The sequence below is a fragment of the Macrotis lagotis genome, chromosome 1 (assembly GCF_037893015.1).
Source record: "Macrotis lagotis isolate mMagLag1 chromosome 1, bilby.v1.9.chrom.fasta, whole genome shotgun sequence".
NCBI classification, from domain to species: domain Eukaryota; kingdom Metazoa; phylum Chordata; class Mammalia; order Peramelemorphia; family Peramelidae; genus Macrotis; species Macrotis lagotis.
The window spans coordinates 85,441,824-85,459,639 of record NC_133658.1 but is presented as its reverse complement, the minus strand read 5'-3'; the positions used below and the strand labels follow the sequence as shown (position 1 = coordinate 85,459,639).

The window sequence follows — 17,816 nt, the reverse complement described above, 5'->3', positions numbered from 1 at the left end:
TCTGAATGATCACACCAGCCTCAGGACATACTTCCACATGATTCCTTGTTTCCTTGGGCTAGCAAAAAATGCAAAAACAATTGGTTAAAAGGGGTCATACACAAAAACTTTATTGGTATGTATGGTTTGTAGTGACAAATATCTTTCCAAGTCTTTTTGTTGATCCTTTTGAGTAATTCCACCTTACTAAGAAAAGATTCACTGTCTGCATTAGTTATTAAAAGAATATTTTTTTTACACAGATAAACATGATTTAAACACCCTAGTAATTGTCACTGACATGGATTTTCAAGTGATATAACCTATAACTAAAGTTATTACTTTCCAATTTAACACCAGTGTGTGAGGCTTCTAATTCAAGATAATTCATTCATAAATATAAGTAAATTCCAAGCATAGTTTGAATTTCCCATAGCACCTAGCACAGATGTGGGGACATAGTATCTACTGATTCAAAAACTAAGTTTGTTATACTTGTTGACTTTAGTAAAAAGGCCTAGTTGTTGAGACTGATTAGGGCGATTATAAAACAAATTCATAGATATAGATGTACTAATATTGACCTATTCTGGAAACAGTCCTGATGGTTCTGGGCTGTCTTCATATAATGTCCATTTCTACCAGCTCTAAGGATTGAGGCCAATATAGTCTCAAATTTCCAATAGGTCCACTACTAGGTGTGCCTTGAGATATTTGACTTCTGCCAATTCACTTTGCTCACTGCAGAGATGAACCCTATTAGACGGGGATCCAGACAAGCATGAAGTTAGCTTTGTTCTAGACAAGGCCACATTACAACCATGTCAGAAATGATGCGGCCCTGTCTGTCCACATCTCCCCTCCTCACAGGGATCTCTGCACAGGAATAATCCTCCCCAGCCAGTGGGTAGGTAGATTTGCTTTAAGGCCTCTAGAAATAGGGTGCCTTCTAGTGCCTGGGGTAGCTGATTCCATTCCTGTCTGATTCTAAATATTAGAGCCTATGAATGTATGTACAACTTGATCGACCTTTCTGCAAATTCAACCTGTGATTCCCAGCAATACCTTCTGAGAACTAAAAAAGAATTAACCCTGTCTTCTACACCAGAGCCCTTTAGAACTCTGGCCTTGAAGGAAGAAAGACAGAAGTTCTAGCCACTTACACAAGTTATCTGAGCAATTAAACAAGCAGTTAGTAAATCGTGACACTGTTGGTGTTGGGGATACTTGAACAAAGGATGAAACAATCTTTTCACCAAGGAGATAAGCAGGACACATAGAAATCATAAATTTATACTAAATAGAAACAGAAATACAGACAAGGGAGTTTGGGAAGGAGGGAGGGCACTAGCAGGCTGGGGAGTCAGGAAAAGCTTCATGCAGAAGGGTTTGATCTTAAAGGAAGAGGGCATCCCTGGCATGTCCAAGAGTTAATGCTAAAAAGAATTGGAAACTGAGGGGATGCCCATCCACTGAGGAATGGCTGAATAAACTGGTACATGAATATGATGGAGAACTATGGTTCTGTAAAAAATCACGAGCACGAAGATATCATAAAAGTCTGGAAAGATTGATGCTGAGTGAGTGCATAGATCCAGAGGAATATTGTACACCTTAACTGCAATATTGTGAGATCAACTAGGACCGATTTAGCTTCTCTCAACAATAGTGATAAAAGACAATTACAAAAAACTCATGATGGAAAATGTTCACATTCAGAGAAAAAACTATGAAGTCTGAATGCAGAGCAAAACTTACTATTTTCACTTTTAAATTTTTTTCTTTCTCAATTGTTTTTTCCCTTTTATTCTGATTTTTCTTTTACAACTTGACTAATATGGAAATATGTTTGACAGAATGGTATACATATAACCTATAATCAGATTGCTTCCTGTCTTAGGGAAGAGAGAAGGGAAAGGAAGGAGGGAGAAAAATGTGGAATTAAAAATGTTGAAAACTGTCTTTATATGTAATTGGAAAAAAATAAAACTCACACACACAAAGAGTTAAAGTCAAGACACAGAGTTGGGAGATGGAAGAATCATGTGTCAAGAAAAGAGAGAAGGCCAATTTGTTTGGATTATAAAACCACAGGAACCAGAGTAAGGTCCAACAAGACTTGAACTAGAAATTGGGGTCAGGAGGTATAAGCCTTTAAAGGAAAACAGAATTACATCTTGTCCCGAAGGAAACCTCTGGAACTGAATGCAGAGGAGAGTCACATGGTCAGTTCTGTACTTGAGGGAAATGACATTGGCAGCTGTGTTAGGAGGACTGGAAAAGTGAGAGACCTGAGGCAGGGAGACCAATCAGGAGGCTGCTGCACTAACCTAGGGAGAAGGGCAGCAATGGGGAGACACAAGAGACATGGTGAAGGAAGAAGAAATAACTGTACTTACCTCTCTGGTTTGTTGGGAGGAAGCAATGAGATATTAAACACTTTGTAAACATTCAAGCCCTTCTGAGGTAGTAATTCTTTTAAGGTTTTTTTTTTTTTGGTAACCTGGAAAATTCTCATGATGTCTTACACTGCTGAGCCCTCACTCACTCAACATGACTAAATTATGACAAGATGTTCCATCACTATTTTATTCACTCGAGGGAATATCCAAAGCCCCCAAATAGGAAGAAATGTATTCATGGTTGCACAGAATGTTCATGCTGGAATGGACCATAGAAATCATCCAATAAATTCATTTTAACTAGATAAGTTAAGCAGAGAAATGAAATGACTAATTAAAATGATAAATTAATTTCTGCTTGCTAATCTTATTCATTACTTGATCAAAAGGACAAATTTTTGAAATCCTGAATTATTAAGTTAATGGGAAACTTCATTTATAATTGCTTTTAACAATAAACATAGTACCGTATTTTGTTAACATGAATTATAATACAAGGTTTTATATTAAAAATACTTGTTTCTTATCTGCTAAATTTTTTTATCTCTCTATATATCCTCTTAAAATTCTTAATTATAGCTCACTGCATGGAAATTTTTTCTTTGAGATGAAAAGGAAAAAGAAATAAGCATGAAATGTCTTTATGAAAATGGCATCTTTTAACTAATGACTTCAGGTCCTGGTGAATCCTTTGGATTGGGCCACAAGTGAACAGAAAAAATATTTACAGTGGTAGGCTGGATGACTTTTTTGGAATCAAGTCTTAGAGCTGAGTTAAATTAGGGTGAAGAGAAAAAAAAAGTTCTTTTTGGCAATAAGCATGCCTGCAGGACAAATTGATCACGCTCTATCTTGAGAAAGAGGACTTGTGATGGTCTACAGTGAGTTTTAAGGAGCCAAAGAGATGAAGATGATATCTTCCAGATGGTGGCTCCTGGATGTTTTCATAAAATCTTTAGTTTAAGAATAGAACTTGAATTATGAGATGTTCATCTCCAGCTTCATAACTATTAATACAGCAAGGGCAGTATCATGTGGGATCTATCTTTCTATCCTTAACTCCTAATACTGAAGTACTATACACTTTATAAATACTGAGATGCATTATTTTTAGGAAATAGTAGAAAGTTATGATAGATAGTATATATACAGTTAGGGGAATAGGATTATCAAAGATAGGGATCTGGAAGGAGTCTTAGAAACTATCAAATCCAATCTCACTTTACAGATGAGGAAACTGAGGTCAGGGAGGTAACTTAAGTTGCCCAAGGTTTGCAGGTGGTAAAAGCAGGGCCAGGATTCAAACCAAGGGCTCCTTACTCCAAGTTCAGCAGGACCACACAGTAAAGTAAGAGTCCATTGTTTTAACTTTGATTTTTTGCTCTGAAACTATCAATAAAACAAAAATACTCAGTATTTTCTTTAAATAATGCATCAAAACAGGATGAAAAGCTTTGGTTGACTTAACAGAGAGCTGTTTCTGTGCCCTTTAAGATGCCAGTCTGATCAGGCTGTGATTGCCATCTACTGGCCAAATTGAGTAAAGAGACTTAGAAAGAGTTGAGGTGATCATGTTCATTTTCATGAAAATAAAGGTAATTTTCTGATGAAAACCAGTAAGTGAACTAATGCACTGTATAATTTTAGTACCCTTTGAAAATATTACAGGAAGAAAAAGCTGTTATTGTTCCACTTTGTGGCTCAATCCTAAAAGATGCCAAAACAATATCTCAAAGAATTGACTGATGTGCACACAAGGGCATGGATGTGTGTGTGTGCGCTCAATAACTGAATCTTAGTTGAACAGTTATGGTACACTGCTGTACCCTAAAGAATGCTGCTGTTTGTCCTCCATTCTTCAAGAGGAGTCTGACATCATGGAGGTGATGATGTGACATGCCAGTGAATTGGATTTAAGTGAGGAAGAATTTCAAAGACATGAGGAAACAAAGCAGAATGAAAAAATCAGAGGCAAAAGAAGAGTCTACACAATGGATGCTACAATAAAGGAGAAACAAAACTGGTGATATACAGCTGTCATCAATGTTCTTGCCAGGTTGCCAAAGTTAAAACCACTCAGAGAAAAGAGTCTTGGGCCCAGATCAGAAAATCTGGGTTTAAATGTCACTTATTCTGTCACTTACTATTTGTGCTTCCCTGAGCAAGGTCACTCTCTGGGTCTCAGTTTCCTAATTTGTAAAAGACTGAACCTAATGACTTCTCAGATCCCTTCCAGTTCTAAATCTACAATCTATTCAATAATTTAATTCTTTTGGGAGGGAAAAGGCAGAAGTACTTTTAAAGGGCTTCACCTTGGTATCTGTTGGAAAGTATCTGTTACATTAAAAAGGTGTAATTTTAAAAATGAAATAAGAAATAATGTAATTTTAAAAACAATATCATCTATACTGTGCCTTTTTCCTTTAATCTACCCTATGAGGATGTTGAAAAGAAAAGCTAGACATCTCTATTATAACTATTTCCCTTTTCCTCTTTTGAACTTCCCTATTCTCATCAAAGGTCCCATCACCCTTCCAGCAGGCTCCCTTCACTATCTTGGAGCCATTCTTGTCTCCTCACACCCTGCATCCCACATTCCAGTTACCACTTCTTACCAGTTCTATCTCTACATCTCCACATCTGTCCCCTACTGCCCTAGTTCACACCATGCCTCATCTGTTGCACTCCCAGGTGGTCCCCCTGCCCCACATCTCCCCCTCCTCTGTCCTCCAACATTGCTAAAGGCTCAGTTCTGACTGCACTGCTCCAAATTCCATGGACTCCCTACTGCCTCTAGGATCAAATAGACTCTTCTGATTGACATTTGAATCCCTTTACAATTTGGCTCCAAACTGCCTTGACAGTCATACTTCACACTTCTCAGACTGTCTGGTCTTCTAGCTGTCCCTCATACCCCATGCTCCACCTCCAGCCTCAGCTGCCCTCATGAATGGAAAGCACTCACCTCTACCCCTCATCCATTGCTTCAGGGCTGCCTTCTTCAGGAGGCTTCTCCTTACTCCTCACCCTTGATTGCTAGTGACTTTCCTCCAAATTAGCTTGAATTTATTTCAGCAGATGTTTTGTATGTGTATGTAGATCCCTATCTGTGGATTTGTTCTCTACCACTATAGATTTTAAGCTCCCTGAGGGCAGAAACTCTTTCCTTTGTTTCCCCAGTTGAGCACAGTGTTTGATCCATCATAAATGCTTTAAAATGCTTGTTAATTGACTTTTTGTTGGATATACATAAGTAACCATGAGATCATGAAGTTACAAACTTCAAGTTAAAAACAAACTTTTTTTTTCCTGAAAGAAACTTAACTCTATAGCAAAGTTACTATGACTCTGAAGTCTCTAATTTAGTCGAAGGAAAAAAAAAATCACCTTCCCCTTACCTGAATAAAAGTTTCTGCTGGGGTAGAAGAAGGAGCTAAAACAAATCTTAATCTATCAGAATCCTGGGGGTCTACATCAATGAACACTTCACGCCATCCTTGCGGGGTTTTCTAGAGAATGAAACATCAGAATTTTGGCTTTGTTTTCTAAATGGTTTCCATCTATAAATACTTTCTGCATGTTTGATCCTGGTGAAATTTAAATGTTTTCCCAGCAACCATCATAGGTGAGAGGCAGAGGCAGTTACAGAGCAGATATGACTCCTGAGGAATTGATGTTTGTCCTTCATTCTTGAAGAAGACAATGATGTCAGGGAGGTGATGCCATGACAAGCATATGAATTGTATTTTGAGTGGGGGGAGTGCTGTGCTAAATCACCAGCCTCACTATCTCCTCTGGAGTCATCTGAGTCCAGTGGTCAGATATGAATCAGGATGACTGGAGATATGCCAATGGTTAAGTGACTTGCCCAAGGTCACATAGCTAGTAAGTGTCAAGTATCTAAGGTTGGATTTCAACTCCCATCCTCCTGACTCCAAGGCCAGTGTTCCATCCATTGTATCACCTAGCTGCACCAACAGAATGAGGAGTTACATGGAAGCTAAATGTTAAAGGTAAGAGGAAAAAGAAATGGTCTTTATACACACCAGGTAACTGCTATGTATGAAGATCTATGCAACAGAAAACCTGTAACTGCTCTTAACATTAAAAATACTAGTGCTCACTCATAAAATGCTACCAAATCTAAATTATTCCTTTCAAAGTGTGAGGGAAAAATCAAAAAAGATTCTAAATATCTGGAAATAATTTTTAATTTTTTAAAAGAAAGTGCAGAAATTATCTTTCAGTAGGCTACACTGGAACAGAAAATATTCTTTCCCAGCTATGGAAAATTGAATCCTCATATGAATATTTGACTTGATCTTCACTAACATTTTTTAAATGTTTTTCTCAATGCTTTGTTATTGTTCATTTTTTGATTATTCTGAAGACTTCAAAATTCTGTCACAGAAACAGGATTAAGTATAACTTTTAAGGAATGATAATATTCAAGTAGTAAATAGCTAATGTGATAACTGAAGACCATATGAGATGATACCATGTTAGCTTTCCCCCTTGTTAATGTCTTTCCATCAGTACCTGAAGTTTATGCACTGGAAGAGCATCAAAAAATTCATGTGCTAAATAAAAGCTGTAACCTGTTTAAAAAGAGAAAAGGAAAAGTAATGAATGTTTCAATATACTTTTTACAAGAATCCTCAAGTGATTCTTGTGGGAGACAGCTGCCACTTCTTCTATCATATTGCCCTGTATTGATTGCATGCCTGTCTCCAAGAAGATCAAAGTACATCAATCAGCTTAAAAAACAACACACAAAACGATGTCTACAACATAAGACAGGCACTGCTATCTTCAACTGTCAAATAACTGGAGCAACGAAAGGACAACTGACAACAGAACTTCATGTCACTTATGGGGTTAAGATAGTAAATTCTCTCAAAGACTGGTTTTCTAGTGGTGGGCAGCTTTCATGACAAATTGAGTCTTCTATTCACTCCCCAAAATTACCATTGAGACTGTAACCTCAGGAGCTAACAAAATAGATAAATGTTTTCAAAAGGAGAAAAAATAAAACTTACATATTGGGACTTTGCTTCCTTTGGTTATTATTGTCTTTGGCTGCATCATCACCATTAACTATCAATCAATGAAAGGAATAATAAACATTTATTAAATACCCACCATGTTCTAGGCATTGTATTAAGTACTGGGGGATACAAGTAGAAGCAAAAGACAGTCCCTGCCCTCAAGGAGCTTATAATTAAGTGAAGGAACTTGCACATTATTCTAACTACACTACAGTAGGCAAGGGAATGAGTATTAAGACAAAAACTACAGGGAATGGCAACTTTTAAAAACACTTATACATATTAAATTTATAAAGTAGCATGTCCTTAAGTATAACAAGTTAGTTTTCTTTTTTTTTTAAGATACTCTTTCCTGGAAAGAATATTCCACAGGTAAGGCAGGAACCCTCTGGTCTTATAAGGTAAAAGATCATTTATGGTTATTGTGAGGTGTCCTGACCAAAATGCTTAATCCAAACTCTTTACCTTGTGGCACATCTTGCAGACTCCGGTACCAGAAAATGGGAATTCCAGACTTAGTGATACCTTTCATATACACTGATGATTCAGCATCATGCTCTAGGGCAACCGTCTCATCAGTCAGTGTTAGGGCTTGGATTTCACTTAATTTTTGGCTTACTTCCACCAAATGTACAGATATGTCACAGTTTTTCAGTACAGACCCAAGCTGACTGAAGACCTAAATATACAGGAAGAAACATATCAACAAAATTTAGTGTACATTGTTACTAAGTAGATTTTCAAGTTTCAATTCTATTTATCTCAATAAGTTGTTTAAGTTAGAGGAAATAGCATTCATGTTTGGTTTTAGAGAAAGTATGCTTCAAGAAATTCATTGCCTTCCAGGATATCACTAGAAACATTATTTACTAGAAATACTAACCGTAACTTCCAAAAAGGGTGTGAGCCAAATCTTGTTTTGTAGGAGGAAAAAGTTCTATTTATTTTGCTTCCTCTAAATCCCTTATCACACAAAACAATTATAATATTGGAAAATCTAACATCATAGTTTATATTCAGTTAACTTAAATAGTGAGAACAAATAGAAACAAACAAGTAAAGTTTGTGGGTTCCAAAATAAAGAAGTTTACAATATATTTTTTGAAATCACAAAATATGTAAACTGAAAAATCAATGTTTTCTGAATATTATGAGCAAATGATCATGCCACTTAAGCAAAATATTCGGGAGGTAGGTTATTGCTTGTTGCCACTTCTCTGGGAGTTTGCAAGTGCCCTGCCCTTTCTACTGGAGGATAAAGGAATGAGTCAGACAATGCTCTTCTTAGTCCTTCTCTATTCAATCCCTTCTGGATACTGAGGCCCTAGTTGCCTTCTCCCACCTTTAGTCATTGATATTAATTCCTCTAGCATAAAGAGGTAAGCCCCACAACTCAGTCCCTAACCTTTTTCAGTCAAATGATCCAGGAGTAGCCAGGACCAGGAGCCTGAGGCAAGAGAAGTAAGAGACCAAGTCACCTGAGTCCACAGATTTATAGGCCCAAGGGTCTTCAAAGAGGCCTCACAAAAGTTTCTCATTTCCCTCCATTTTCTTTCTCCCTCCTCTATCAGTTCCAATAAATGGAAAGAAGGGTCTGGGCCCAAATATTCCTTTTTTTCCTGTAGTGGTCCTGGTGTAATCCCAAGAAATACACTGAGTTGTGGAATTTAAGAGAAATGCCTCTCCATCAGAGATCTTTTTATAGTGAAGGAACACTGCATTTGGGGCAGAGGTCATGGATATAAATCCCATTTATACAAATTTTGTGATCCTCAGAAGATGGTGGGGTTAGACCAGAGGACTTCAAAAGTTTCTTCCAAATTCAAAGCTTTGATCCTATAACCTCCACAAATACTTGAAAGTTTCAGCATTTGAAATTCATTTGGGTTAAGTAAGGTAACTCTGATAGCGTAAACAAGGGAGCAGCAGAAAGCTGCAAATGTTTCACTTCTGCAGCTTTTTATCAAACCTGTGAAATTACTGGGTGGTCACTTCCTCCATCCACCCAAACAGGCTGAGTAACTCTGACCAGCAGGGTTATCAACTAGTGGCCAGTTCTCCTCCAACTGGGAATCAGATGGGCAGAATTCTATTCTAAAGTCCATAGTTGAAGTCTTTGCACTTGGGTAGGACTGGTCTTAGCTTCCATTTCAGAAACCCAGGGTCACCTTCACATCCCAAAGAGGCATCAAGGGAGGAGTTTAGGGAAGCCATTCACACCTTTGCACAAATTTGTTTGGTCAAATCACTCTCCTAGGACTTGACTAAAGTGAACTGAAGGAATAGGCATTTCAGATTGGGAAAGCATAAAAGAAAAATATAGGGTCTTTTGAGTGGTGAATAAAGCAGAGCTTATGAGGAACAAAGTTAAGGAAATGAAGGTTAATTCCCAATTTTGCCAAGGATTAGTTGTGCCTCCTCCCATTTTCCCAGAGATCAAGAAGGTTTAATGAGTCAGATTTCTAATTCCATTCCATCCTTTACTTTATCTAGGGTTCATAAGGAAAAGTTGGATGGATGATGATGTCAGTGACACCTTGAAAGGGCAGGCACAGTGCAAATAAGAGCATATCAAACTATGCACAGCTCTGCATGCTTGCAACTTAGAAATAAGTTAGCACAGGATAAATATGTTATACATTTTTGTACACACAAGTAGAACATTGAAAAATATATACTCATTTCAGCCTCTTGCAATTATTATAGATAGTAAATTTCCACATACTAGATAAAATCAGGAAATAACAACAGTGTATTAAGGGAAGAGAGTTATGGAGATTACAATTACAAATGCAAACTGGGGGTTAGCAAGATTAAATAAAACTTTTAGGAAATACCATGGTTACCTACCCTCAAAATATCACCAGTAAGAGTGCCCCTACCTGGGCCCAGTTCTACCAGCTGGAAAGTTGAGTTTTTTCCAGTGGCCATCCATTCACTAATGTACCATATCCCAAGTAACTGTGGGGAGAAAAAAATACATTAAAATAAACAAAAGAATCTATATACTATGCTTATATGACAGTTGACAAATATATTTTGATACAAAATGTCACACAACTACCATTTCTTCCCCAATAAACAATTTAAAAGAAATTCATGAGAATATGTATTCACTGTATACATACATTATATATAAACATACACAAAAGCTTTAATACTTGTTCTAAAAATCTGAATTTTTTTAATGTGACATACATTAAGGAACAATATCAACATAAAATGAATCGCTTATACTCAATTTCTTCTGAAAAACCAAGGGTGCAGAAAAGTGCACTTCATAATAATTCTAAAACTATAAACTTTGTCATGCTCTCCTCTACAAACTTCAGGCCTTTTTCAAGGTTATGGATCAAATTTATTATATATTGTCTGATGTAGTGGGAACTGCGGGCAGACAAGGACTGATCCACAGTGACCCACCTTCCTCTATGACAGAGGTGGGAAACCTCCAGTCCACAGGCAGTATCTGGTGTAGTGTTGCCAACTGCAGGTAGGGACTCAAAATTCAATAAATCCAGCAGCCTTTCAGTGGTGTATTAATTAAATGTTTGCCCAAATATACTTCTGAATGACATTATAAATATTAAAATGGCCCATGGCAGAAAAAAGGTTCCCTACCCCTCTGGCCCAAAGTTGTGGCCTGACTAGCTTTCTACACACTTTGCCAGCCTGGGACCTATATGACCTGGACAAATCAAGTGGTTCTTTAAGAGTCTGAGGTTGCAGGGGTGGATAGGTGGCACAGTGGATAGAGCACCAGCACTGGAGTCAGGAGTACCTGAGTTCAAATCCGGTCTCAGACACATAATAATTACCTAGCTGTGTGGCCTTGGGCAAGCCACTTAACCCCATTGCCTTGCAAAAAGCTAAAAAAAACCCAAAAAACAAAAGAGTCTGAGGTTGCTAACACTGCCACTATGTATGGTAGTATTCATGTATTTCTCAACTATTTAACATGTATAAAATTGTTAGATGATCCTATTTTTTTTTAAGTGTGCCACTGATGCAGTTTTTGAGTGTTGTGTCCTTTTCCATTTCCCCCACAAACTCTATGGGTATTAATACTCAATTTTACGTAGCACTCTGCTTTTGAGGAACCCATTATAGCAGAACTAACTGTAAGTATCCATATAATTAAACAAAAATTTCATTATAATGTTTACTCAAGATTAGAATTAAGTATAAGAGCTACATCTTTGCTATCAAAGCAAGTTTACTGAAGAATTAAAGAAGACCCTGTTATAATACAATCTTTATTATAAAGTGATTTCATGATATAGAACAGAGGAAAAAAGAAGCTAAAATGTGTGTGCTTATATTCACAAGTAGAAATACAGATACACATAAACATACATTCATATTACTATGTACGGAATAATCTTAAAATTATAATACCATATAATACCTGAGTAGCCAATTTCATTTTTTACATTTATATTTCATTTGGCAAACTTAGATATTGAATTCATTTTTATAATTAGTATGAAATGTTTACCTCTCCAAAGATCTGACTTATTTCAGGTGAAGTAATAAAGTCTCCTCTTTCTCCTATCATATCATGGTGTACATAGTAGCCCTGAGGAAGAAGAAAAGAGGTTAGAAAACTGTAATATTTATAATGAGATAATGTTTTTCTTTAATTTGGAAAAACATTCTTTTAAACTATTCTGTTAAAACATAAATGTAAATGTATGTGTACATGTGTCTATAGAGAAAGAAAAAGAGGGAAACAATGAAACACAAAGATATCCTACATAAAAAAGTTTAAAAAAAGAACAAAAAGATCTATTTAAAAATCACAGTTATCCTTTCTAAAAATGATGGGAAATTATCCTTAGGGGAAAAAAAACTACTTACTTTACCAGTTTTCCATTTTCTCCATGCTTTATTCATTATGAGAGAATAACCTTTTAATAGTCAGAAAACTTGTTTCTTCTAATCCTTGCTCTGCTGCTGGCCTAAAATCAAGAACTTATTGTATCTTGCTGGACACTTCAGTTCCCTAGTCTACAAAAATAAAGATTTAAACGTCTTTCTCTTTCATATGAAAGTGAAAAATATAAATATACTGAACATCTTTGTCAATTAATTTTCTTTTTTTTTTTTGCAAGGAAAATGGGGTTAAGTGGTTTGCCCAAGGCCACACAGCTAGGTAATTATTAAGTGTCTGAGGCCGGATTTAAACCCAGGTACTCTTGACTCCAGGGCCAGTGCTTTATCCACTACGCCACCTAGCCGCCCCGTCAATTAATTTTCAAACCTTAAAAGAAAATTTTTAAATATTGCAATGCTACTCAGTATTCCAAATCAAATCAAGTCTTCTTTCAATGAGGTAGCAAGTCTTCTTGATCCTTTGTTCATGTCTGCCTGCAAGGCAGATATGATTTTTCTTTTTCATCCCCAATGTTTACCTTTTGAGTGTTGTGTCCTTTTCCATTTCCCCCACAAACTCTACGGTTTTTAATGCTCAATTTTACATAGCACCGTGCTTTTGAGGAACCCATGTTACATTATAGCAGAACTAACTGTAAGTATGCATATAATTAAACAAAAATTGCATTACAATGTTTACTCAAGATTAGAATGCAGTATAAGAGCTACATCTTTGCTATCAAATCAAGTTTATTTATTGAAGAACTGAAGAAGACCCTGTTACAATACAATCTTTATTTGTAACCTTTGGACTAACTTCATAATTGAACTTTCACTTCAGTTTCTCCCTACTCCACCCCTCCCATACCACTCTAGCTAAATTCTACTTTCTAAAACATTGTTTTATTTTATTGCTTGCTTAAAACTTTAAATAATTCTCATTTTCTATTTTCTCATTTTCTATTTCTAACTCCTTAATTTTTTAATCTACAACTCTATGTTCAGGTCCCAGTCGATTTTTCCCCCCCTCTGGATATTCTTCAACGTACAGGCCTCCATTGTGTCAGGTTAATCTGCTCAGTATCTCCTAAATAAGCTTTGATCAACCCAGCCTCTACACCTATGTTCTAATTGTTTCAATTTGCTCTGAATACCCAGTTTTCTCCCCACTAATACCTAATATTTCTTATGCATAGACCTGATTATAATGTTCATTTGCTCAAAAATCTTCAATGGTTCCTATTCAGAGATTGTCATTTCTTGAATAAAGTTCAAAATGCTTCCTAACTCTTTAAAGTGCTCCAAAATTTGAAGCCACCATTCCTTGCCAGGTTTGTCTCATCTTACTCCCTTCAACGTAGCCCACATTTCACAAAATTATACCATCTTATTCCCTCTACAAACCATGTAGTCTCCTCTCTGTCTTTCGTCCACAGTTCCATATCAGCCTATTAAATTCCTACTCAATCTTTTAATATCCAGTTAAAATGCCATCTCTTCAAAAAGAATTCCCTGATCCACCCTAGTCAATAATACCCTTCTCTTTTTGACCCCAAAGGATATTTTACTTGTAACTTGCTAATGTACTTATCATGTCATAATTTTTATTCCAGTGTGAATAATTCTCAACTACATGAACACAGGGATCACGTCTACTTTAAATTTTGTATCTCCTCCAGATGAGTGCTCCACATACAACAGATGTTTGAATGGATGAGAAGATGTATGAATAAATGAAAGCAATCCTTATTTACCTTTCAAGGGAAAGTCGATTTCACTGCCTCTGTGAAGGGGTCTTCAACGAGGACCAACCAACAAACATTCTCTAATCTCTCCATCTGAACTGTCTATATCATCCACTTGGCATCTCTATGCTGCCTTGTTATCATTTGAAAATAATATTTCATCTCCATGATGGGATACCTTAAGGCAAGTGTCCTATCTTACAATGCATTTCTCTTAGCAGTGCTCTGCATATGGCAGGTGCTCAAAAACAGGACACCTCAGCATTCTTAATTCAAGCTTTTGAATTCATACAATATTAGTAAATGATCATTTCTTCCTTCAGACCATTCCTATTCCAAGAATTTATTCAGCTAGCTCTTCCTTTACTCACAGACATGTTTGGATTGCACAAAAAGAACTTTAGTATACCAAAGGGCAAAGAAGAACAAAGCTGGCAATAAGAAACTGCCTCCACAATGTGATTTTAGGGGCACTGAAAGTCCCAGTTCTGCACCCAAACATTTCCTTCACTGCTTACTTAAGAAACTTTCTCCTCTGCTCAGACTTAAAATAACCACCATTAAATTCATAACCTTGAATTACTCCAGAAATTGAGGCTAATGTCTCTAGAAGATTTTACTATATGTCAAAATAGGGAGAAAGGAAGCTCTTATCTCCCAAATTTCAATTAATTAGCTGACATCATGGAAGACAGAGAATGGGCTTGAAATACAGGCCCTGGTACAGGAGAGCAGGGGCTACATCCATCCCAATTTTGCCTAGGCTTGAGGAGTGTAGCGAGACAATGAGATCTGGGTTACCTTGGCTGGGTTAGTCAAGACTTCTTTCATGTATTCAGCCACTGTGATGGGGCCAGTTGACTTTATTTTGTATGTGAGGTGCCGCAGCATTGGGGTAAGAGTACTGCTTTCTGCTGACTCCTTTCCTGAGCTGAAGTGCTTCACTTTCCATAGGAAAGAAATAACTACAAACATTTTTAAGTCAAAAAAAAAAAACAGAACTAGTTAATAACATTCCTGTATACTGAATTTTCTTCAACTTTTTAAATTGCTTTGTGAAAGAATAACTAAAAATAATCAAGCAAACAAATCACATGTCATCAAGGCTACATTACTACAAGCTTAGTGTCTAGATTCTCCTTTAAGGTCCTACTTGGAAGTTTAATCAAGTTGTGGAGGTGGCCTTGAGTTCCTTAAGGCTCTCAGTTCTGGACAGTTCTGCAAAGGCCTTTGATCAGTTGATAATTTATATAAAGCATTATGTGTACATCATATCACTTAAGCTTTACAGTATCCTTTACTATTAGAGTAGTTTTAAGAATAGACTTGGAATGAACTATTTTCAGTTTTGATAAATTTAGAGACTCATCATCACTAAGGGCTGGTCATTAGTGAACTAGCTCATTCCATCTATGAAGTCATGGAGGCCAGACAATCTGCAACAGCAGAGAGAAAAAGACCCAGGGATGACTTTTAAAGCACTAAAGAAAGGAGAGCTGTACTATCACCAATAGATTTAAGTCACAGAGGCAGTGAAATTGACTTTTCCTTGAAAGGTAAATAAGGATTGCTTTCATTTATTCATACATCTTCTCATCCATTCAAACATCTGCAGTGTGAGGGTGTACAGAGGATGGAAGTGCAATAGTGAGAACACAGAGTCTTCGCTTCACTTCTCACTTTTACTGAGTCAAAGTACGAATTGTTAATGGATGGTGGATGTTGTCTCTGAAGTGAATGAGTCTCATTCAGTCTGGCCCCAGAGAATAGAGGTAGGAGCAACAGGAGACAGATTTTAGCTGAACATGACTGCTCTTCCTGACCTCAAATTTGGCTTCAAGTCGCTTAACCCTATTTGCCTCAGTTTCCCCCCTCTACCAAAGGAAGTAGAGAAGCCAAGCATTCCATTATCTTTGCCAAGAAAATCCCAAATGGAAGAGTTGGACGTTACTGTAAAACCGATGAACAAAGTATTATTCTTGAATGAAAAAATCTGAACAACTCTTTGCATATACTATGGACTAGAGCCATTTTAGGTATTATTCTTATTAGCTATTATTTTATTGGCTAATATTTTATTAGCTATTGCTTCTTATTAGCTATTATTTTATTGACTATTATTTTATTAGCTATTGCTTCTTATTAGCTATTATTTTATTGTCTATTATTTTATTAGCTATTGCTTCTTATTGTCTATTATTTTATTGACTATTATTTTAGTAGCTATTACTTCTTATCAGCTATTATTTTAGTAGCTATTACTTCTTATTGTCTATTATTTTAGTAGCTATTACTTCTTATCAGCTATTATTTTAGTAGCTATTACTTCTTATTGTCTATTATTTTAGTAGCTATTACTTCTTATTGTCTATTATTTTAGTAGCTATTACTTCTTATTAGCTATTATTTTATTGTCTATTATTTTATTAGCTATTCTTATTGTCTATTATTTTATTAGCTATTACTTCTTATTGTCTATTATTTTAGTAGCTATTACTTCTTATTAGCTATTATTTTATTGTCTATTATTTTAGTAGCTATTACTTCTTATTGTCTATTATTTTAGTAGCTATTACTTCTTATTGTCTATTATTTTAGTAGCTATTACTTCTTATTAGCTATTATTTTGTCTATTATTTTAGTAGCTATTACTTCTTATTGTCTATTATTTTAGTAGCTATTACTTCTTATTGGCTATTATTTTAGTAGCTATTACTTCTTATTGGCTATTATTTTAGTAGCTATTACTTCTTATTGTCTATTATTTTAGTAGCTATTACTTCTTATTAGCTATTATTTTATTGTCTATTATTTTAGTAGCTATTACTTCTTATCAGCTATTATTTTAGTAGCTATTACTTCTTATTGTCTATTATTTTAGTAGCTATTACTTCTTATTAGCTATTATTTTAGTAGCTATTACTTCTTATTAGCTATTATTTTATTGTCTATTATTTTAGTAGCTATTACTTCTTATCAGCTATTATTTTAGTAGCTATTACTTCTTATTGTCTATTATTTTAGTAGCTATTACTTCTTATTAGCTATTATTTTATTGTCTATTATTTTATTAGCTATTCTTATTGTCTATTATTTTAGTAGCTACTACTTCTTATTGTCTATTATTTTATTGGCTGTTACTTCTTATTAGCTATTATTTTATTGGCTATTATTTTAGTAGCTATTACTTCTTATTGTCTATTATTTTAGTAGCTATTACTTCGTATCAGCTATTATTTTATTGTCTATTATTTTATTAGCTATTCTTATTGTCTATTATTTTAGTAGCTATTACTTCGTATCAGCTATTATCCTATTAGCTATTACTCTCATCAGCGTCTGCTGGGCAGCGAGAAGGCGGCCAGCTCCTGCCTCCAAGGGGCCTCCGCTCCATTGAGGGCCGAGGGCACGCGAGCCCCGGGCAGACCCCAGGGGTCGGGCTCGTCCCGCGCGGCAGCCGCGCCTCGGGGCCCGCGCTCTCAGTTCTCCCCGCATCCTCGCGCCCCGGGCTCCAGGAACGCGCCCTCGGGGGCAGCCGGGGCGAGGGCGGCGCCGCATCTCACCCCCGCGCCGGGCCCTCAGAAGGGCGCTCATGCCGAAGCCACGCCAAGCTGCCGCCGCCGCCGCCTCCGCCGCCGCCGCCGCCGCCGCCGCCTCGGGAGGAGCCGCCCGCGGGGCCCGCCACGCCTCTTCCCTTTCCGCTTCTCCGACGTCCGGCTCCGCCCCCTCAGGGCCCGCTCACCGGAAACGGCGTCAAGCGCCGTCGC

At 36.7% G+C, this 17,816-nt stretch overlaps 1 protein-coding gene across 3 annotated transcripts in view; it reads right to left on the bottom strand.

Annotated features, from left to right (window-relative positions):
• NDUFAF7 (NADH:ubiquinone oxidoreductase complex assembly factor 7) overlaps positions 1-17,680 on the bottom strand; it is a 26,007-nt gene extending 8,327 nt beyond the window's left edge. The window contains exons 1-8 of one of the 3 annotated variants that reach the window (XM_074203945.1): positions 17,613-17,680; positions 14,851-15,014; positions 11,928-12,008; positions 10,280-10,390; positions 7,895-8,108; positions 6,921-6,979; positions 5,780-5,890; positions 1-58 (exon numbers count right to left, since the gene is read on the bottom strand). The exon at positions 1-58 is cut by the window's left edge and continues 86 nt beyond it. In XM_074203945.1, the coding sequence (XP_074060046.1) occupies positions 1-58; positions 5,780-5,890; positions 6,921-6,979; positions 7,895-8,108; positions 10,280-10,390; positions 11,928-12,008; positions 14,851-15,014; positions 17,613-17,643 (829 nt within the window). In that variant the 5' untranslated portion in view covers positions 17,644-17,680. Of the gene's footprint in view, positions 59-5,779; positions 5,891-6,920; positions 6,980-7,894; positions 8,109-10,279; positions 10,391-11,927; positions 12,009-14,850; positions 15,015-17,376; positions 17,472-17,612 lie in introns of those variants that run through there. The other 2 variants (XM_074203939.1, XM_074203954.1) reach the window with 2 other exon arrangements.
• Between the last annotated feature and the right edge of the window lie 136 nt (positions 17,681-17,816).